The sequence below is a fragment of the Salminus brasiliensis genome, chromosome 2 (genome assembly GCF_030463535.1).
Source record: "Salminus brasiliensis chromosome 2, fSalBra1.hap2, whole genome shotgun sequence".
NCBI classification, from domain to species: Eukaryota; Metazoa; Chordata; class Actinopteri; order Characiformes; family Bryconidae; genus Salminus; species Salminus brasiliensis.
In genome coordinates, this window is record NC_132879.1 from 11,827,059 (window position 1) to 11,849,740 (window position 22,682).

General features: G+C 41.3%; 2 gene segments (V, D, J or C); one reads left to right on the plus strand and one right to left on the minus strand.

Annotated features, from left to right (window-relative positions):
* Nucleotides 1-1,831: 1,831 nt before the first annotated feature.
* Nucleotides 1,832-2,356, minus strand: LOC140549349 (Ig kappa chain V region K-25-like). The segment is given in 2 exon segments: nt 1,832-2,166; nt 2,308-2,356. Coding segments are annotated over 2 exon segments (384 nt in total).
* A 17,074-nt stretch (nt 2,357-19,430) lies between these two features.
* Nucleotides 19,431-21,701, plus strand: LOC140550206 (Ig kappa-b4 chain C region-like). The segment is given in 3 exon segments: nt 19,431-19,457; nt 19,603-19,702; nt 21,249-21,701. Coding segments are annotated over 3 exon segments (447 nt in total).
* The last annotated feature ends 981 nt before the right edge of the window (nt 21,702-22,682 follow it).

Consider the following 22,682-nt stretch of genomic DNA (forward strand, 5'->3'; position numbering starts at 1 on the left):
TTTCACTATCAGCATCATTTACACTGACTGATCCAGTCCCTGTAGACTAACTACTGCACATGGAAACACACACTCTCTTCATTAACATCATCATTTATACTTTAATACTGTAAAAACGTCCTGAAGGAAAATGGTTGCACAAACCCCAGTGGATAATCCACATCCATGTAGCTACAAGATCAGAAGGGTGTAACTGATTTTGCTCAATGGTTGCTATGGTGTTGCTATGGTGTTTTGCTATGGCACTGTTTAGCAGTTGCTATGTGGTGGCTGTAGCATCCCAGGTGGTTGATTTGCTTTAATTGTTGAAATTTAATGGATCAAAGTTTTGTTATAATGGTAAATTACTTAAAATAAAATCATAATCAAAGTTATTAAAATAACATCATAAAGACGACCAAGCAGTCTGACTGTAGCAGCAAAAGAGAAGCTCCATGCAGCGTTACAATCACTGACAAACCAGATACAAATTACAAAGGACACTTCTTGACCGCTCTACAGCCTTCGAAAGGTACTTCTGTCTGTGTCTGCCAACTTTACTGTCATTTGTATTATAGTGAGAATAACAGAACTGTAACCATGGTTACAGTAATAATCACAGCTCTGTAATTACTATCACATTTTTGCACAGAATATTATACTGCCTTTAAAGGCATCACTGTATTCATTTAATATTGTGTATTAAGCTCTATAAAATAAAGATATACTGTACAATAAAGAAAATGTTTATGATAATCATTTTTAACATTTTAAAATGTTTTTAATGTATAGATAGTAAATTAATTTAGTTATAGATAGCAAAAGGAAATGAGTGACAATCTTCACTAAATAAAGTTAGCTAATGTTAGCTAGCATCACCAAAATGGCAACATCATCAACTAAATTCCAGAAAACAAAATCTATCAAAATTTCATGTACAAATTGTTAATTTTGGTGATGCTATGAACACTAGCACACTAGCTAAGAAAGGAGAGCCTCTCTGTAACGTCTCTCTCCCAGTGCAGTGTGGCTACCATTACGTACCATAGCAATGTACCGTAGAGTGACGGCATGGAGAGTTCCTTATTAATCTCTACTGGAATAAACGGAAGGAAATTAAGCTTTCAGCTCCACTTTTCACACTTGCTATCAGTTTACTACATCTTCACAGACTGACTGTTTACCAGCTGAACCATATGAGCTGAAACGGCTCGGCTAGTAACGTTAGTAAGCTGATGGAACAGACCACTAGCATATGTCTGTTTATCTAAAAGACTGGGCGTCTTTCTCTGTGTATGTTTCACTACTTATCATCTCACTGACTGCAGCTTTCTGTGATTATGGAGGATAGAAAGACGTCCTTCTGTCTGTGAGATGATAAAGAATAGAATCTGAGAATGGAGAATGTAAGATTGGTGAAGATGGATTATTGCTACTGGAAATGAGTCCTGCTTAAAAGTACTGTATTGTGATTTACAGGATAAAATATATTTACTGTAGAATTCACCCTCTACTGAATTTTGACCACGAAGCTTTACAGATCTACAGTAAGATGCTGTGTTCAGGTTCTACAGTAAGAATTTGATCATTATTCAGTCGTACTGCTGTGAAATCTGCAGAAGTTGGTACAGTGTACACTGTAGACCCACATGATACTCTGAGTTAAGAATGCCATTCTGAATAATATGGATTATAATCAGTAGTGAGTCAGTGTGGTGTGTTTTCTCTCCTCCACAGAGTGTGATTGTGCTGTTTCACATCCTCCAACTCAGCACCTGCAGTAGATCCCACTGCAGCAGTGCAGTCTCTGTGCAGCCTGACTGAGTGAGGGAGGTTTTTGTACGACTCTGTATCACTGTGTGAACAGGTAGGTGCTGCTGATATAATGAAAACTCTGACAGTAGTAATCTCCAGCATCTTCAGACTGGACTCCACTGATGGTCAGAGTGAAGTCAGATCTAGATCCACTGCCTCTGAATCGAGCTGGTGTACCAGACTCTAACTCGCTTGCTTTTTTTATCAGGAGTTTAGGAGCTTCTCCTGGTTTCTGTAGATACCAGGAAAGAGGTTGATAACCCCAATCTTGATACACCTCAGGACTGGTTCTACAGCTGATGCTGACGGTGTCTCCTGGAAGAGCAGATTTTACTTCAGGAGTCTGAGTCACAGTCACCTGACCTTTGGAATCTGGATCAACAGAAGTAAGGCAGAAATATTTTTACATTTTTGACTCTTATGAACTTTATGTGAACTTTGTTTAATAACATTTTAACTGAAGATGTTCATTACATGCTAGCTGTGAAAGTTCAATCTGACTCAGTGTCTCACCTCTAGTGCAGAAGATCAGAGTCCAGATGAAGATGGGGATGACAGTCATGGCTGCTGTGGGTGAAGAAGTTGCTGTAGCAGATCTCAGTCATGAAGTGTTAAACCCACAGGACTATAAACACTCCCAGAGCACTGAAGCATGGAGCGCTTAGTGCAACGTGTCTTCTGTCTATGCAAATATCTTCTTAACTGAACTTCACCAGAACTTTCACTTCTGTAGATCATCTGCTGCAGTTGCAACTATGCATCTTCATAGTTCACTGAATATTAAAACAGTAAATATACATGGAGTGAGGGAGGGGTTGGAGATGAGATAGAACCTAATTTCTGATTCAATAATTTTGAGTTTTGATTGTAGTGTTTCTGTTTCAGCTTTCCATTATCAAAGGCATTTGTATCAATTTTAGATTCTGTCAGAATCACACAAAACGTAACTGGACCCACACATTACTGTAACCATACCCTAGATTTAGTCCTGACCCTGAGTGTTAGCATTGATCATCTAAATATTGTACCTCAGAGCTCAGTAATATCAGACCATTATCTAATCTCCTTTGAGCTACATCTTATGTTAATTTGGCCCCCCAACACTATCTAAAGCGCACAATAACCCCAATGACCGCTGTACAGTTTACTAAAAAACTCCCACCCCTATCGACCTTAGCTTACACTCCGTCAGACCAAACGAAGCTCGTTTAATTAACCAACGATCTAGAAAATACCCTTTGATCAACCCTAAAGTAGCACCATTTAAAAGTAAAATGATGTGGCAAAAAAGGCTGGCACGTGGTATAGTGATCAAACTCGTACCTTAAAACAAACAGTGGAAGTAGAAACTAGAGCGTAAATGGCGGACAACCAAACTAGAGGTGTTCCACTCTGCATGGAAGGACAGCCTTAGTCAATATAGAAAGGCACTCATTAAAGCTCGCTCAGCGTATTTGGCCTCGCTGATCGAGAAAAACAAAAACAAAGAGTTCTTTTTTAGTGAGATCTCTAAACTTACTAAAACCAGGCAGATTATCAACCCCAGATCCCAACATCTTTAACCAGTCATGTTTTTATGAACTATTTTAATAATAAAATAGAAAATATTAGACAACAAATCCAACCCTGCTTAATAAATCAAACATGGCCGTCACCTGGTGTAGCTGCTTTAGAACATAACTTAGTTGTAGAACAAAGGGTGAAGGCCTTCAACCCAGTTCCACAGCCAGAACTAGAAAAAATTATTTCCTCATCAAATTGTACAACCTGTCCACTCGACCCAATTCCCTCTAAATTGCTAAAACCTCTTTTAACAATTGTAAATTCATCCCTTTGCCTTGGGCATGTACCCCAAACCCTTAAATCAGCAGTCATAAAACCTTTAATCAAGAAACCAAACCTTGACCCCAGTGTATTGTCTAATTACAGACCCATCTTCAACTTAACATTTGTATCCAAGATATTAGAAAAAGCTGTGGCCCAACAACTCTGCTTATACCTGAGTAAAAATTACATCTATGAGAAATTCCAATCTGGATTTAGATCCAATCACAGCACAGAGACATCCCTAGTGAAGATTACAAATGATCTTCTTCTTGCCTCTGATCAAGGCTATGTATCTTTATTAGCCCTACTAGACCTTAGTGCAGCCTTTGATACAATGGATAATACTATATTACTAGAAAGATTAGAGAAAATGGTTGGAATCACAGGAACAGCCCTATCGTTGTTTAAAACATATCTAATGGGACGCTATCAGTTTGTAAAGATAAAAGATCTATTTTCAAATTACACAGAAGTAAGATATGGAGTTCCTCAAGGCTCTATTTAGGACCGCTAGTATTTACATTATACATGTTACTACTGTAACAGCAAACTAAGAAACTCCTTATCTCTACAGGACGCAGAAAAGCTAGTACACGCTTTTATTACCTCAAGGCTAGATTACTGTAATGCACTACTGTCATGTTGTTCCAGCAGGAACCTCAATAATGCTGCAGGTCCTTACTAAAACTAGAAAATTTGACCATATCAGTACAGTTCTATCAGCACTTCATTGGCTCCCAGTTAAATTCCGTATTGATTACAAAATTCTTCCATTAACATATTGTGGCGAGCACGGGGTTCATGGGGAGTGACGACCGCCCAGGAGACACAATATAAAGCCCTACATGGCCTCGCTCCTGAGTACCTGCAGGATCTTATTACATATTACGAACCATCAAGTCTACTACAAGTATACTTAGCCTCTTACTCGTTCCCTAAATTCAGAAAACCTCAGCAGGGGGAAGAGACATTTCTTATAATCTCCCCAACTCTGGAATAACCTTCCAGATAATGTTCGGAACTCAGACACAGTCTCAATCTTTAAATCCAAGCTGAAAACTTATATGTTTAGTTTAGCTTTTGGTAATTAATGTTTTATAGACAAAGGTTGCAGGTCCAGGGGTTCGCGGACCCAGGGAATTGTAGTACACTGAGATGCTGGAGCTGTTGTCTCGCTGCTTACATGCGATCACTCAGGTTTGTTGACAGTGGAGCAGATAGATGCAGGCGTTTTCATGGTGCTCCCATGTCCGTGTTACCTTCTGCCTCTCTCCTTTTAATTAGGCTGTTATAGTCAGACCTGCCGGAGTCGTCAGACACAATCTGATACTGCCCAACATTCTCTGCTCTCCATGAAATTCCTCTCAGAACTAACCCTCTCTTTTTACCTTCTCAGAGTAAATGGCCACCCAGCTCGACCTGATGAAAAATTGTCTGCTGAGGTCCCCCCAACAGCTCCAGCATCTCCCAGCATGGGCAGTGGTGGCTCAGCGGTTAGAGCGCTGGGATATCGATAACAGGGTTGTGGGTTCGATTCCTGGGCTCGGCAAGCTGCCACTGTTGGGCCCTTGAGCAAGGCCCTTTACCCTCTCTGCTCCCCGGGCGCTGGAGTTGGCTGCCCACCGCTCTGGGGGTGTGTGTGTACTCACTGCCCCTAACACGTGTGTGTGTGTGTGAGTGTGTGTTCACTACCAGATGGGTTAAATGCGGAGGACGCATTTCGCTGTTCACTGCACAGTGACAAATACGTGCACCTTACCTCTACCTTCGTCAAACCAGCTGCCACCTACCGGTCCAACCAGCAGGCCCCCCACCCACCACCACCCATACCAGACCAGCGACTCACTGCCTCAGACGCCACTGTCACCGTTGGATTGCTTACTGGGGGTCTTTGATCCTTCATGTCTTATGTTGTTTTTATCTTTCTTCTTTGTCTCTGTCTTTTATTAATCACTATTTATGTAAAGTTACTTTAACACGACAACAGTTGTAAAAAGCGCTATACAAATAAATCTGACTTGACTTGACTTCAGCTATTAAGTAAAGGTAAAGGAGTTCAGTGCTGGACTTTTGTTCTAAGATTTCTGAGAAGAAGCTGCAGTTCCTCCATCAGCACAGCTGGATCTTTCTGATCCTCTCTGAGCTGAGTTTGGAGGTCATAGCTGAGTTTCAGAGAGACACAGGAGTGGTGATGCTCACCTGGGATCCACTGTGTCTAGGGTCCTGAAGGAATAGTTTTACTGATCCAGTTCTGAATGGCCAGTGTCCAGTACAGTTTGATGATGTGTGTGATCAATCACACATGGTAAACCTAGTAATTATGGTAATGAATCACTTGACCACATTGTGGAGGGCACTTGCCATCCAGTGACCAGGACTAGAAGGGAAGAACTCAAAAACTTTAAGAACCAGATAAATCTGACCTCTGGTATCTTCCTCTCCTTTTCTACTAATAAACACTTGACCAACATCATCTGCACTAACAATATCACACTTAGCCTGCAGATACTGGCACCATTATTCCAGAGAACACAGTCCTATGCTTCTAATGAAACTAGTGCCTCTGTAGTTATGTCAGATTGGACCCTTCCTAATTGGCCTATGGTTTGGGTCTGTCCTGGTTCTGCTCCGACTTCTCCTGATTATGATGTTTATCAGCTGTATTTCATTCTGATTCAGTGTCTTGAACTGTGGAAGGCAGTTCTTGGTGAATGCATGGTGTATATAGGACTGTTGTGATGTGTTTCTCACAGCACTTCCTACAACAATAACAGACAAAGACCTCCAGCTGGTAGAAAATGCAGCTACATCTATAAGAACACTTACCAGAACTCAACATCATCTTAGAGCATCACTGCACTGACTGACTGTTTTATTTAGAATTGACAATAAACTTTAATTAATGTTTACTGAATCTTTTGATTGTCCAGGACCGTGAAATTTCACTGAAGGCCTGAAAAACTCTGAGTTAAGTGTAATGTTGTAGTGAACTACCAGCAGGGGGGATTTAACAGTGCTCAACTTTTACTTTATTTTTTTTATTTTTTTTATTTTTTATTTTTTTATGAGGGACTCTGTGAGCTGCTGAGTGTTAATGAGTTTAACACTGCATCTGAAGACACTGGTTGGAGAAATACATTGACAGAAAACACATTTTAGATCACTATAAAAGGTAACTATACTTTCTAGAAACTTGCCTTAATCCTGTAGAAACTGTCACAGATACTCTGAAATACTTGGTTCTATAAATTCTGTCATTTTTGCATTATTCCATTGTCCAATTAGGATTATTTCACATCAGGCACCGTCAACAAAACCTGAAGAACTTTAACTTTTGTGATTATTTTGATTTAAAATGAGAACTACTGAGCATGTCAAACACACACAGAATTCAATATCCAGTTAAAGATATTTTAGCACCACTGCACTGACCGTTTTCTTCAGAGATAACTATTAATGTTTATCACTGTTTTGACTTCTCTTACTGGTAAATAACCATCATATCTCTCTGAAAGCCTGATGAAATTGTTCCTTGTCCAGTGCTCACCTTCTTTATATCCATTAAATGAAAAATGTCCACTAAATGTCTAATCATACATCTATGAGTGAATGAACTAGACTTCTGGAGTTCTGGAGAGATGTCTTAATGAAGACTACTTTCTGCTTATTACTGCAGCAGAGACACAGAATCAGAAGCAGCAGCAGCAGGAGCTTCAGACCAGGAGAAGACTGAAGGTTCAACTGGAGGAAGATCAGGAGAAGATTGTTGAAACTGGAAGTAAATAGACAGAGCAAACAGATAGACTTGATCCAGTAAAAAGAAAGGAGATGTAAAAAAAAGAAATGTATGAAGTTGGTGTAGTGTTTTCTCTTCTCCACAAAGTGTGATTGTGCTGTTTCACATCCTCCAACTCAGCACCTGCAGAAGATCCCACTGCAGCAGTGCAGTCTCTGTGCAGCCTGACTGAGTGAGGGAGGTTTTTGTACGACTCTGTATCACTGTGTGAACACATTACCACTATGAAAACTCTGAGAGTAATAATCTCCAGCATCTTCAGTCTGGACTCCACTGATGGTCAGAGTGAAGTCAGATCCAGATCCACTGCCTCTGAATCGAGCTGGAAATCCAGACTGAAGCTGTGGGTGAAGAAGTTGCTGTAGCAGCTCTCAGTCATGAAGTGTTAAACTCACAGGACTATAAACACTCCTGGAGCACTGAAGCATGGAGCGCTCAGTGCAACGTGTCTTCTGTCTATGCAAATATCTTCTTAACAGAACTCAATTTTAAGATTCTTAAGTGGGAAACTGCCGAGATGTCCAGAGTCTAGAGAATATTGAATTAAAAAGGTAAATGTATTTAGACAGATCTAGAAAATAGTCAGGACAATTATATATTTACTATTTGACTTACAGACCCTCACTTTCCCCCTAACTGCAGTGTAAAATGCTGTAGTGCGTTCAGAGAGCAGTGTGTTTGCTGCAACAGGTTTTTGTACAGCCACTGAATGAGATTGTACCACTGTGGTACACTTTCGGAGGAGGAACCAAACTGGCAGTTGGACGTCAGTGTCAGCCCTGTCAGTGTCAGTGTCAACTCCTTGCGCTAATGCGGTGAGTCTGCCCGTTCCGGGGCTAGTGTCTAGGTCGATCACGTTGCCAGTATTAGTGACCTACCGGTCCCAGTGTGTGTGTGTTGCAGCGTTGATCGACTGCGGCGCGGAGGGGAGCTTCCTGAGGGCCGACATCGTGGAGCGTCTGAGAATCCCGGTGGAGGAACTCCAGAGACCTCTCCGCATCACCACCCTGGACGGGCAGCCCATGGGTCCTCGCCCCATTACCCACGTGACCACTGGGGTCCACCTAGCCGCGAGTTTCCTACACCAGGAGGAGGCCTCACTGCTGGTACTCCCGGCCTCCGAGCATGCTCTGATACTAGGTCTGCCATGGCTTAGTAAACACAACCCTCACATCTCCTGGCCAGACAGGGAGATAGTATCTTGGTCCTCATATTGCCGCACACACTGCCTCAATCTCGCCCCCCCTTAGCGTCGGGTCCACCTCTGTGGAGAGCCCTGAACCAGAATCCCTAGTCGTCTTGCCGTCCGAGTATGAGGACCTTGTAGATGTCTTCTCTAAGTCCGGTGCTGCTAAGCTTCCCCCCCACCGCCCGTACGACTGCGCCATCGACCTAGTAGAGGGAGCGGTCTTACCTAAAGCACGAGTTTACCCCCTCACTAGGGAGGAGGAACGGGCGATGGAGGATTATATAGACAAAGCCTTAGCACAGGGGTACATCACGCCGTCTAAGTCTCCCGTAGCGTCAGGGTTTTTCTTCATTCAGAAGAAAGGGGGGGGGGCTGAGGCCGTGTATAGACTACCGGGCACTTAACGCTATTACCAGGCGCTTCCCCTATCCCATGCCGTTGGTCCCGTCTGCCCTCGAACAGTTGCGGGGGTCCCGAGTGTTTAGCAAGCTGGACTTGCGCAGTGCGTATAATCTCGTGTGGATCAGGGAGGGGGACGAGTGGAAGACGGCGTTTATGACCACCAGGGGGTATTACCAGTATCGGGTCATGCCGTATGGCCTAGCCAACGCCCCCTCCGTCTTCCAGTCATTCATTAAACGATGATTCGTGGTGGTCTTTCTGGACGACATACTGGTGTACTCCCCCGACCTGGTCACCCATGTGTGCCACGTCCGCCTGGTCCTGGCGAGATTCAGGTCCCACCTGCTGTTTGTTAAACTAGAGAAGTGTGTGTTCCACATGCCGGAGATACCTTTTCTGGGTTACATTATCAGCGAGCGGGGGATTCTTATGGATCAGGCAAAGGTTCAGGCGGTCCTGGATTGGCCGACACCAGGCTCGGTCAAGGAAGTACAGAGCTTTCTAGGGTTTGCAAACTTCTACAGGAGGTTCATTAGAGACTTCAGTAGTTTGGCAGCGCCCATCACGTCATTGCTTAAGGGAGCCCCGCGCCACATCACTTGGACGCCGGCCGCGGAGGACTCGTTCCAAGCACTCAAGCGTGCTTTCACGTCGGCCCCATTGTTGCGACACCCCGATCCCCGTAGGCCGTTCGTGGTGGAGGTGGATGCCTCCGGTACAGAGGTGGGGGCCGTCCTGTCACAGAGACAGGAGGTAAGCGACCGCTTACACCCTGTTGCGTTTTATTCTAAGAAGCTCACAGGAGCAGAGAGGAACTACGGGGTAGGGGATCGGGAGCTCCTGGCGGTTAAGATGGCACTGTCCGAGTGGCGTCATTGGTTGGAGGGAGCTGCCCACCCATTCCTAGTCCTTACTGACCATAAGAACCTCGAGTATCTCCGGCAAGCTAAGTGTCTGAACCCCAGGCAAGCCAGGTGGTCCCTGTTTTTCGCCAGGTTCCAGTTTCACATCACGTACAGGCCGGGCTCCCGTAACACCAAACGGCGGAGGGGGGGGGGTCGACCCGGTACCCTTATTACCACCTTCTGTCTCAGTCGCGGCAATGGGACCAATGGGTCAATGGGACCTAGATACGGAGATAGCCAAGGCGCTTTCCCGCACCGTCGTTCCCACGGTGTGCCCCCCAGACAAAGTCTACGTACCGAGCACGTTCCGGGAGAGGCTCATTGGCTGAGACCCGTACTTTCCACCTACTGGCAGCCAAGTACTGGTGGGAAGAGATGCGGGCAGACATTCACCGTATAATCGCTTCATGTAGCACCTGCGCCCTGTGCAAAACCCCCAAGACGCTCCCTTCGGGGAAGCTCATGCCTCTGCCCGTCCCCGACCGCCCGTGGTCTCACCTGGCGGTGGACTTTGTCACGGATCTGCCCGAATCAGGGGGTTACACAGTGGTGATGACTGTGGTGGATCGCTTCTCGAGGGGGGTTAAGTTCATCCCGTTCGCTACGTTGCCCACAGCCATGCAGGCAGCCCAAGCCCTTTCGGAATCCCGGAGGACATAGTATCAGACCGAGGGGCCCAGTTCACATCCGGGGTGTGGGGTGTGTTTTGCGAGCACCTGGGGGTGAGTGTAAGTCTTTCCTCAGGATACCACCCTCAGACCAATGGCCAGTGCGAGCGCACTAACCAGGAACTGGGGAAGTTTCTGCGGATCTACTGTCACGACTACCCCAGCGACTGGTCGCGGTATCTGGTTTGGGCCGAGTTGGCCCAGAACTCGCTGAGGTGCGCGACCACTGGCCTCACCCCCTATCAGTGTATGTTAGGCTAGCAACCCCCGTTGGCCCCTTGGACTGCTGCGGAGACCCAGGTACCAGCAGTCGATGCATGGATGCGCTGCAGCAAAGCCGTCTGGGCCAAGACCCATCAGCACATCCAGACCTTCGGCGCTACAAGACACAGGCCGATCGGAAGCGTGGGGAGACGCGCCTGGAGATCGCATATGGGTCTCCACACGGGACATTCGGACTGGTCTTCCGTCTCAGAAATTGGCAGCTAAGTACATGGGTCCATTCGAGGTCGTCAAGCACATCAACAAGTTTCTGTTAAGGTTCGTTTACCCCCACATTCACGTATACATCCTGTGTTTCATGTGTCGCAGCTCAAGCCTGTGGTGTCTGGGCCCCTGGACGAGGCCACCCCGGCGGACACGCCGCCGGAGCCTGTAGAGGTGGAAAGGACTCCCGCTTACACGGTCCGGCGAGTACTGGACTCCCGATGGCGCGGGGGCCGACTGCAGTATCTGCTGGACTGGGAAGGGTATGGTCCGGAGAAACGCTCCTGGGAACCGGCTAGTAACGTCCTGGACCCGGCATTGGTCGAGGAGTTCCATGAATGCTGTCCGGACAAGCCGGCTCCCAGGCCTCGCGGTCGCCCAAGAAGTCGCGGGCCCCCGCCCGTGGAGGGCTCTCCAGTCGGCAGGTGCCACAGCCCGTCTCGTCGGACCGAGTGGGCCCGCTCCCGGACGTTCTGGGTTCTCAGGCATCGGGGGACCCGACCGGCTGCCTCGGGGGGGGGTACTGTCAGCCCTGCGGTGCCGCCCCCCCCCCCCCAGGGGCGGCTTCGGGCCGCGGTCCACAGGCTTCTTGGGACTTTTCAGTCGATGTTGGGTTGATTTCAATCTTCACATACTTTCTGTTCCTCCCGTTGGTTTTCCCACTAGGGACTTTTATGTTGACAGCGGTCGCAGTAAGGCACCATGTTTTCTGTTTATGTCTGATTTGTTTCACCTGAGTGCTGGGGTACAAAGGGAGCAAACGCAGATGTCTTGGCGCCGAGAATTACTCTTGCGATTCCAAGCTGTAAGGTTGGCTTCACATTCTGGAGACTTCTAGGGAGGTCTACGAGTTCAAGTAATCTATGCTCTATCTGAGCGGTTTTCACATTCAGGAGTTCACTGTCTGGTTCACCGGTTGGTCGCCAGGGAGATTTGGCATCAGGTTCCCTTGCACCCTAGTCGAGTAAGTTCATCTGCGCCTGACGAGCGCGGTTTTGGGGTGAGGTCTTTGTTTGCTAGTTTCATTGGTTCTTTTGCGTTCTAGCCTTTCTCCCCCCGTTTGATTTGTCCCCTCTCGCTTTGCTCCCGGACTACTTTCCAGCCTCAGGTGGTTTTCCAGGTTAAGCCCCATTTCAGTTGTCACCTTTTTTTCACCTTTTGTTTGTTTTCTGTTTCTGTTTATTGGACCCTGTACTTTGCTGCCTCGTTTTGTTTGTGTTTGGTCATTTTGGTTTTGTCATTAAAGACTGTTTCTCTGCATTGCTCTGTCCCTGCAAGTGTTCCCTTGTCTCGCCTAGCCAGCATGACAGTAAGTAACAAAATGTTACATTTGTAAAACAGTAACTTCATGTCTTAATGACTAATTTAATTTCTGTTAAGACTAATGTTGTGAAGTGAAATATCTGTAAAGTTTATGACCTACAGTGATGAATGAAGGACAGTAACTTCATTGATAGGTGCTAATTCAGCTCTATATTGAATTTCTATATAGACATTTAAATGTGAAGCATTATTTATACACAGTAGGATTTCATCCCATACTGTGGGGTTTGCATAAAATGTGTTATTTTATGACTGTTTCTTAAATAACTGCAGGAGTTGTTTTAATTTTTAATCCAGTTTCACAAATCTGAAATAATAAACATGCTACTGGTTCTATTAATTAAACTTCAGAATTACATTTTATTAATGAGGATGAAAAAATTATACCAATGCTAAAAATGTGATACTGATATCCTAATAATTACAGCTGAAGAAATGAATTGCTGGTGCACAATATTTTACTAACATATAAGAGTCATTTTATATTGTTAGAATTTCAGCAGGTCAAGACTGAAGTTTTTATATCTGAAAAATTAATAAGTACAATTCATACTGGTAAAAAAATGTTTCTTTAAATTTTGTTGAAATTAAATATTTTAAAATAACTTCTAGAAAAAAAAAGAATTTTGACACTCAAGAATTTAAGAATGTTAAATTTTATTTCTAGTATTAATAAATAATTTATTTACATTAACTAGACATATAGGTTAAAAGTTACATTCCAAATTCCTATTTCTATTTAACCTAAAATAGCTTGCATTAATTTATTTAAATGTAATTTATTTTAATAAAATGTTGTGGAAGCATATTTCTACATCATAAAAAATAAGGAAATGAAATACATTATGATCAGCGCAGTAGAACTTTCAGTTTTTAATACACAATTAAGAATGTATAGATTTACATTTTCTACTTCTTTTTTTTTTTTTTGTCCATAAATGAACATCTTTTTCAATTGAATGCATTTTGATAGATATCTAAGATATAGAAAAGTATACAGTGTGTTGGCAAAGTATCCAGGAGGGTTTCATTTGACTAGAAACATTTGTGATGCACCACTAAACACTGAGACACACACACACACACAGCTGAAAGTCAGTCCTCTCATTGCTCCTACAGCTGTTTCTCTGTACTGACTGAATGAGAGCTTTTGCTGTCTGTATGGAAATATCTGAAACTGTACACTGTTCACTATATAGTGCACTCCAGTACTTCATATCCAGTAATCGTACAACACACTGAAATAGGCAGCATTCAAGCAGTGCACCCCAGCAGAGACTAATACCCATAATGCACTAGTGCCTGATTTGAGTACCGAATTCTGTACCATATAACCAGAATCACAGTTTCTGTTCTCCAGCTGCTGCTTTTCCAGTGTAGGAAACATTGATTAGTAGGTAATTATGAACATCACTGGATCATTGTCTCTGTTTGTCTCCTAGGTGACAAAGTGCCCACCCTGACAGTCCTGCCCCCATCCAGTGTAGAGCTGGAGCAAGGGAAGGCCACACTGCTGTGTGTGGGGAGCGGGGGCTTCCCCTCAAACTGGAAGCTGAGCTGGAAGGTGGGCAGTAGCAGCTGGAGCTCGGGGGTCAGTCACAGCCATGCTCTTCTAAAGGACGACGGCCTCTACAGCTGGAGCAGCACCCTGACCCTCGACCAGCAGCAGTGGCTGAAGAACACAGTGACCTGTGAGGCCACCAAGGACTCCCAGACTCCGGTCAGCAAAACAGTGAGCGCAGACCACTGCTCTGGCCTGTGAGCTCTCTCACACACCTCCACCTCACTCTGCATCAGAAGATCAGCTTCTTTGTCTTAATCGTCTTTTAAATGTTTTTTAATGAGGAAATGTCAAATTTTCATTCAAATAAAAGCTTTTCTTTCAGAATCTGAAACAGTGCTCTCATTGCTGTTTGACACTTTCTGTTCCAAACACCAGAAATCATTTTCACTATCAGCATCATTTACACTGACTGATCCAGTCCCTGTAGACTAACTACTGCACATGAAAACACACACTCTCTTCATTAACATCATCATTTATACTTTAATACTGTAAAAACGTCCTGAAGGAAAATGGTTTCACAAACCCCAGTGGATAATCCACATCCATGTAGCTACAGGGTCAGAAGGGTGTAACTGATTTTGCTCAATGGTTGCTATGGTGTCGCTATGGGTTTGCTATGGCACTGTTTAGCAGTTGCTATGTGGTTACTGCAGCATCCCAGGTGGTTGATTTGCTTTAATGGTTGAAATTTAATGGATCAAAGTTTTGTTATAATGGTAAATTACTTAAAATAAAATCATAATCAAAGTTATTAAAATAAAATCATAAAGACGACCAAACAGTCTGACTGTAGCAGCAAAAGAGAAGCTCCATGCGGCGTTACAATCACTGACAAACCAGATACAAATTACAAAGGACACTTCTTGACCGCTCTACAGCCTTCGAAAGGTACTTCTGTCTGTGTCAGCCAACTTTACTGTCATTTGTATTATAGTGAGAATAACAGAACTGTAACCATGGTTACAGTAAAAATCACAGCTCTGTAATTACTATCACATTTTAGCACAGATTATTAGACTGCCTTTAAAGGCATCACTGCATTCATTTTAATATTGTGTATTAAGCTCTATAAAATAATGATATACTGTACAATAAAGAAAACTTAATTAAATTAAGTAAATTAATTTTGTTATAGATAGCAAAAGGAAATGAGTGACAAGCTTTACTAAATAAAGTTAGCTAATGTTAGCTAGCATCACCAAAATGGCAACATCATCAACTAAATTCCAGAAAACAAAATCTATCAAAATTTCATGTACAAATTGTTAATTTTGGTGATAGACAGACGTCCTTCTGTCTGTGAGATGATAAAGACTAATATCTGGATTGGAAATAATGGAGAATGTATTTCTGGGTTAAGATGGATTATTGCTGAAACATTTAAAAAGGAATCCTGGTTAAAAGTATGTTTTGTAATTCATAGGATAAAATATATTTACTGTAGAAATTACCCTCTACTGAATTTTGATCATGAAGCTTTACAGATCTACAGTAAGATGCTGTGTTCAGGTTCTACAGTAAGAATTTGATCATTATTCAGTGGTACTGCTGTGAAAACTGCAGAAGTTGGTACAGTGTACACTGTAGACCCACATGATACTCTGAGTTAAGAATGCCATTCTGAATAATATGGATTATAATCAGTAGTGAGTCAGTGTGGTGTGTTTTCTCTCCTCCACAGAGTGTGATTGTGCTGTTTCACATCCTCCAACTCAGCACCTGTAGTAGATCCCACTGCAGCAGTGCAGTCTCTGTGCAGCCTGACTGAGTGAGGGAGGTTTTTGTACGACTCTGTATCACTGTGTGAACAGGTTGATGCTGTTGATATAATGATAACTCTGACAGTAATAATCTCCAGCATCTTCAGTCTGGACTCCACTGATGGTCAGAGTGAAGTCAGATCTAGATCCACTGCCTGTGAATCGAGCTGGTGTACCAGACTCTAACTCGCTTGCTTTTTTTATCAGGAGTTTAGGAGCTTCTCCAGGTTTCTGTAGATACCAGGAAAGAGGCTGAAAACCCCAGTCTTGATACACCTCAGGACTGGTTCTACAGCTGATGGTGACGGTGTCTCCTGGAAGAGCAGATTTTACTTCAGGAGTCTGAGTCACAGTCACCTGACCTTTGGACTCTGGAGAAACAGAAATAAAGTAGAAATATTTTCACATTTTTGACTCTTATGGACTTTATGTGAACTTTGTTTAATAACATTTTAACTGAATATGTTCATTACATGCTAGCTATGAAAGTTCAGTCTGAATCAGTGTCTCACCTCTAGTGCAGAAGATCAGAGTCCAGATGAAGATGGGGATGAAAGTCATGGCTGCTGTGGGTGAAGATGTTGCTGTAGCAGCTCTCAGTTATGAAGAGTTAAACTCACAGGACTATAAACACTCCCAGAGCACTGAAGCATGGAGCGCTTAGTGCAACGTGTCTTTTGTCTATGTAAATTGCAATGCTTGTTATTTGAACCAGTTGAGCTTCCCAGCCTACGTTTAGAAATATGATTAGTAAAAAAGGCTTCATCAATCATCAGAAATTTAAGTGTGATCTCAATCTGGAGAAGACTATTGAAACTGAACATTTAAATATTGTTTATTTATAAGACATTTAAAGTATATTTGTCATTTTTGTGTGAAAGTTGTACTTGTGAGTTATTTTAATAATATAAGTTGCCTATACTCAGGTTTGTTTTATTAAAATGACTTAACACATTTGTGTTACTGAAACTTGAGTCAGTTTGCTTGTTTCAACAAAATACAGTTGAGTTGTCAAGTTTACTTTTTGAATTTGTGTTTGGTCATTGAAACACTGTAAAGTAAATTTAAAAACACAAGCTTTGTTTCTCTCTCCAGTCAGGATATCCATGTCTTCCATAATTCATGATATTTTCTCTTGAGTAACATCTTTGTATTTTATTGAAAAGCAATGTGAGTGTGGTATTTGTCATAATTCTGTATAATTTTAGACTGCAGTAGCTGTTTTATTAAAATATGCTTTGAGTGATAAACTCATAAGGGTTTTTAGTAAAGTTAATATAAGCCAATATAAAGCCAATGAGCAGAAACACTTTGAGTGGTCCTTTGTATTAATAAAGTCTTAACAGAATTTCAGCAAACAATATATCAGTGCAGCAGCAGCAGAGACACATCTGAATGCACTGAGGTAAAGATCTTGAAAATGTTCTGTTGATGCTTTAATGATATTAAGTAGATTTACTATTAATATGTCACATCAAGTAGATGCAATACGTTACATCCATCAAGCAAAACCTAGCCCAAACTTGGTTCTAATCCTTACCTCAACTTCAACCCAAAACCTAATCCTAACCCTAATCCTGTTGATGATCAGTGATTTCTCAGGTTAACATCTACAGATATGAACTGGAACTCTCCAAATAAAGTGAAGAGCTGAATTCAGTAGAAGTCTTCAGTAAAACTCTCTTGATGATCTTCTCAATGTTCAGGTGCTGCTACATCACTGACATGTTGTTTAGATCTTACTGAGACTCTGATGAGTGTTTATTTAATCTAAAAAGGAACATGTAATCCTAATAAAGTGTCAATAAGTGAACTTTTTGCAATACTTCTCTATAAAATCTTACTGGACTGTTTAATAAAAAACTTAAGTTAACATAACTTAAAGACAGAAATTTGGGATCACAAAGGCTGATTAAGATGAACAACCTCAAAATGGAAATTAGACAAACGCCCTTAATTGATTTGTGTAAAATAAACTTTATGAATATTTTGAGTAGGTGAATTTATTTTACCATATATATTGTCAGGCCCTTGTTATCGCACTTTCCCCGGTTGCAATCCCAGGTTGCCGCCCACAGGTCCAAATAAGGACCTCATTTCTGATTCATTTGTGTTCATTTCCTGTTCATGTGTTGCTCCTGGGACTGGAAGCATTTAAGGAGCCTCCTTACAAAGAGTCACTGCCGTGAAATGAAACTCCACGTGTCCGTGGCGTGTTCCTGTTAGCTAGTATCTGTTCCTGTTCAAGTTATTTCCAAGTCTGGTTCTAGAGGCAAGCGTGTTACATTGCGCCCAGTTCATGCTTCATGGTGGCTCAAGCTCACGAGGCAGTTTCACGACATACTCAGGTTGGGCTTGACTGGTTATCTAGTTCAGGCAGCTGTTTCTCTGGTTAACCCAGTCCCACGTTTGTTGTGTTCACCACTTTGTTTGTCACCTTAATGTTTGTGTTCCAGTTTTGCCCATTAGTTTGCTGCTCATTGATTTCACTCTACATTCATTTGATTCACTGTTGTGTTTTAATAAAGCCTTGCTTAGTTCCATCTCTGTGAGTGTTCACCCCCTTAATTGACTGGCTGCACACGCCATGACACTTATTAGGCATGTCCTTCCCCTCACTCTCTATCAGTGTGTAATTTTTTCTCCCAGGCTACCTTCACGTCTGAGTGTATTTATTCTTTTATATAATACAATGGTTGACTGTCTGGCCTCAGTAATGTAGGCTGTAAGAGCAAGATACCATTTTCTGTGTTGCTGAGTGTGACTCTGGGCTGGCTGATTACCGCAGTGGTCACTCTTGCATTACCAAAGGGTTATACTGTCAGTTTATTGGCAGGTAATGTTTAGTCTTTAAGCTGGAAATATGAAGTTTACTTGGACTAATTAAATACAGTTAAGTACAGGAGGCCCACCAGTAATGTTACATTCACATAAGTTCATTTAGGATAATGTTTTTTTTTATTGTCATTAATCAAAACAATTATGTAAAGCTAAAGAAAAAGCATTTTTTTGAGTTTAATCAGTAAACTGAACGTAACTCTGTGTTGGATTTAACTAACAATATTTGGATTGGATTACTTAAAATATATAAGTGTAATTAATTGTTTATTATTTTAATTGTTTATCCAATTTAATCAAACTAGATTTGTATGAATGGTTGACTTAACTAGATTATTTAAATATAGCATTTCATTTTTAAGAGTGTACAGTGCCTTACAGATGAACTGATGCCTCTTTAAAATCATCAGATTGCTCTGCATTGAAACACTAAGCAATGTTTTGTGCTGTGCCATATTTTACTGTAAAAAAAAACAGTTGTAACATTTTACTGAACTGCCAGCAGGGGGTGATTTCATGCTTCTCATATGTAACTCTGTTTTCCTGTAGAGAGACTTGCTGTCTACAAAGGCTTAATGAGTTTAACCCTGCAGCTGAGAACACAGCTTGGATACTGGTGAAGAGAATAATGGACAAATATGAACAATATATTTATGGAAAATGCATTTTAGGATGCTGTAAAAGGTAACTGCAACTTACAGAAACTTGCTTTTTTCAGTAGAAGAGTTATTGAGACTTAATTAGTTATAAAGTATACCATTCATATTTTTTTACATTGTTTAAGTTATAGTTTCTGTTGGACTTTACCAACAGTAACTTTAACAATTTCTTGCTTCTACATCCCATAACCTATGAGTTACAGTATGATGAGAATGATGAGAAAACTACTGTGCATGTACTCAGTTAAGAAATTCTTGCTGCTTAAAAGGTCAATTGAGTTTTAAAAAGATCTTTAAAACAGTCAGCATGTTTATATATTTATTACTAGACATAAGAACACCTTATTACACCCCCCTAACTGCAGTATACATATTGTAGTGTGTTTAGAGAGCAGTGTGTTTGGAGCAGCAGGTTTTTGTACAGCCACTGAATGAGTTTGTATCACTGTGGTTGACTTTCGGAGGGGGGACCAAACTGGCAGTTGGACGTAAGTCACTAATTACTACATGTCTAAAATAGCAACAGAATAATTAATGAATATTAGTATTCCTGTTCAAATGTGTCTGTTTATCTGTAGTGTTTATTTAACGTCTACAGTGATAAATGAAGGACAGTAACTTCATTGCTAGGAGCTAATTCAGCTCTATATTAATATGAAATTCCTCTTGTAAAACTGTTTAAATGTTCATGTGAAGCTTTAATTCTACACAGCAGGTTTTAATTCAACACTGTGAAATTTGCTTCAAACTGGTGTTTAAGTTTCCTGTGTACCAGTGGCAAGCTGCTTCAGTTTTTTCATCTTGACCTGAAATACACATGCTAGTACTTCTAGTAGTGAAACTCAGGATAATAATATTTTCTGTGTAAAATTTCAGTTCTCACTAGTAAGAACTGATGTTTTTTACAGGTTCAAATTAATGGAGGAAAGATTTAGTCAGTTTTAATTCAGTTGTGAAGTGAACTTTAGTTTTGACCTGTCAAAAATCTAATTATTAAACCTTAAAGATCAGAAATTCAAAATAATATTTTACTTTTACATAATGAAGTAAAAGTACATTTGTGTTATTTACAAATAAAAATACATTTTCAACATTTCAATACATTTTATTTCGCACAATTTATACTAAAAAAAGGTCCTCTTTTTGCTCTTTTTTTGGAATCAATTAAATTTTGTGAAATGTCTTTTAGAAATGAGTATTTTGTACCACAATAGAAACCAGGATTTGTGAAACCAAATGTGATTATATTATTAGCATTAATGGCTAATTTATTTTAAATCTAACTAGATATAATAGGCCTTCCAACATTCCTATTTTAAATGTATGAATAGTTTACAATAAGTGGAATTAAATTACTGTCTTTAATTTTAAGAAAAAAAGTTATGGAAGATTTTGATTCATTAGAACAATGAAAATACATTTTTCATGTGAATCTAAAATGCACTTTCTTCTTCAACCATAAATGTTAATACTTTTAAACATCATAGAATTTTACAGAACAATTTATGTAATTTGATACAGATCTAACATCTGGATAGATTTTTATTTAAACCCAAAACTTTTGTGATGCACCACTAAACACAGTTCTGCTCTGTATGATAAGAGAAGTTAAAGGGTCTAACTGAAACAAACACACAAACACACACACACATACACAAACACACACACACACACACACAGCTGAAAGTCTGTCCTCTCATTGCTCCTACAGCTGTTTCTCTGTACTGACTGAATTAGAGCTTTTGCTGTCTGTATGGAAATATCTGAAACTGTGCACTGTTCACTATATAGTGCACTCCAGTACGTCATATCCAGTAATCGTACAACACACTAAAATAGGCAGCGTTCAAGCAGTGCACCCCAGCAGAGACTAATACCCATAATGCACTAGTGCCTGATTTGAGTACCAAATTCTGTACCATATAACCAGAATCACAGTTTCTGTTCTCCAGCTGCTGCTTTTCCAGTGTAGGAAACATTGATTAGTAGGTAATTATGAACATCACTGGGTCATTGTCTCTGTGTGTCTCCTAGGTGACACAGTGCCCACCCTGACAGTCCTGCCCCCATCCAGTGTAGAGCTGGAGCAAGGGAAGGCCACACTGCTGTGTGTGGGCAGCAGGGGCTTCCCCTCAGACTGGAAGCTGAGCTGGAAGGTGGGCAGTAGCAGCTGGAGCTCGGGGGTCAGTCACAGCTCCGCTCTTCTAAAGGACGACGGCCTCTACAGCTGGAGCAGCACCCTGACCCTCGACCAGCAGCAGTGGCTGAAGAACACAGTGACCTGTGAGGCTACCAAGGACTCCCAGACTCCAGTCAGCAAAACAGTGAGCGCAGACCACTGCTCTGGCCTGTGAGCTCTCTCACACACCTCCGCCTCGCTCTGCATCAGAAGATCAGCTTCTTTCTCTTAATTGTCTTTTAAATGTCTTTTAATGAGGAAATGTCAAATTTTCATTCAAATAAAAGCTTTTCTTTCAGAATCTGAAACAGTGCTCTCATTTCTGTTTGACACTTTCTGTTCCAAACACCAGAAATCATTTTCACTATCAGCATCATTTACACTGACTGATCCAGTCCCTGTAGACTAACTACTGCACATGGAATCACACACTCTCTTCATTAACATCATCATTTATACTTTAATACTGTAAAAACGTCCTGAAGGAAAATGGTTGCACAAACCCCAGTGGATAATCCACATCCATGTAGCTACAAGGTCAGAAGGGTGTAACTGATTTTGCTCAATGGTTGCTATGGTGTTGCTATGGGTTTGCTATGGCACTGTTTAGCAGTTGATACGTGGTTGCTGTAGCATCCCAAGTGGTTGATTTGCTTTAATGGTTGAAATTTAATGGATCAAAGTTTTGTTATAATGGCAAATTATTTGAAATAAAATCATAATCAAAGTTATTAAAATAACATCACAAAGACGACCAAGCAGTCTGACTGTAGCAGCAAAAGAGAAGCTCCATGCAGCAATTACAATCACTGACAAACCAGATACAAATTACAAAGGACACTTCTTGACCGCTCTACAGCCTTCGAAAGGTACTTCTGTCTGTGTCTGCCAACTTTACTGTCATTTGTATTATAGTGAGAATAACCGAACTGTAACCATGGTTACAGTAATAATCACAGCTCTGTAATTACTATCACATTTTAGCACAGAATATTATACTGCCTTTAAAGGCATCACTGCATTCATTTTAATATTGTGTATTAAGCTCTATAAAATAATCATATACTGTACAATAAAGAAAATGTTTATGATAATCATTTTTAACATTTTAAAATGTTTTTAATGTATAGATAGTAAATTAATTTTGTTATAGATAGTAAAAGGAAATGAGTGACAAGCTTCACTAAATAAAGTTAGCTAATGTTAGCTAGCATCACCAAAATGGTGATGTCATCAACTAAATTCCAGAAAACAAAATCTATCAAAATTTCATGTACAAATTTGATACA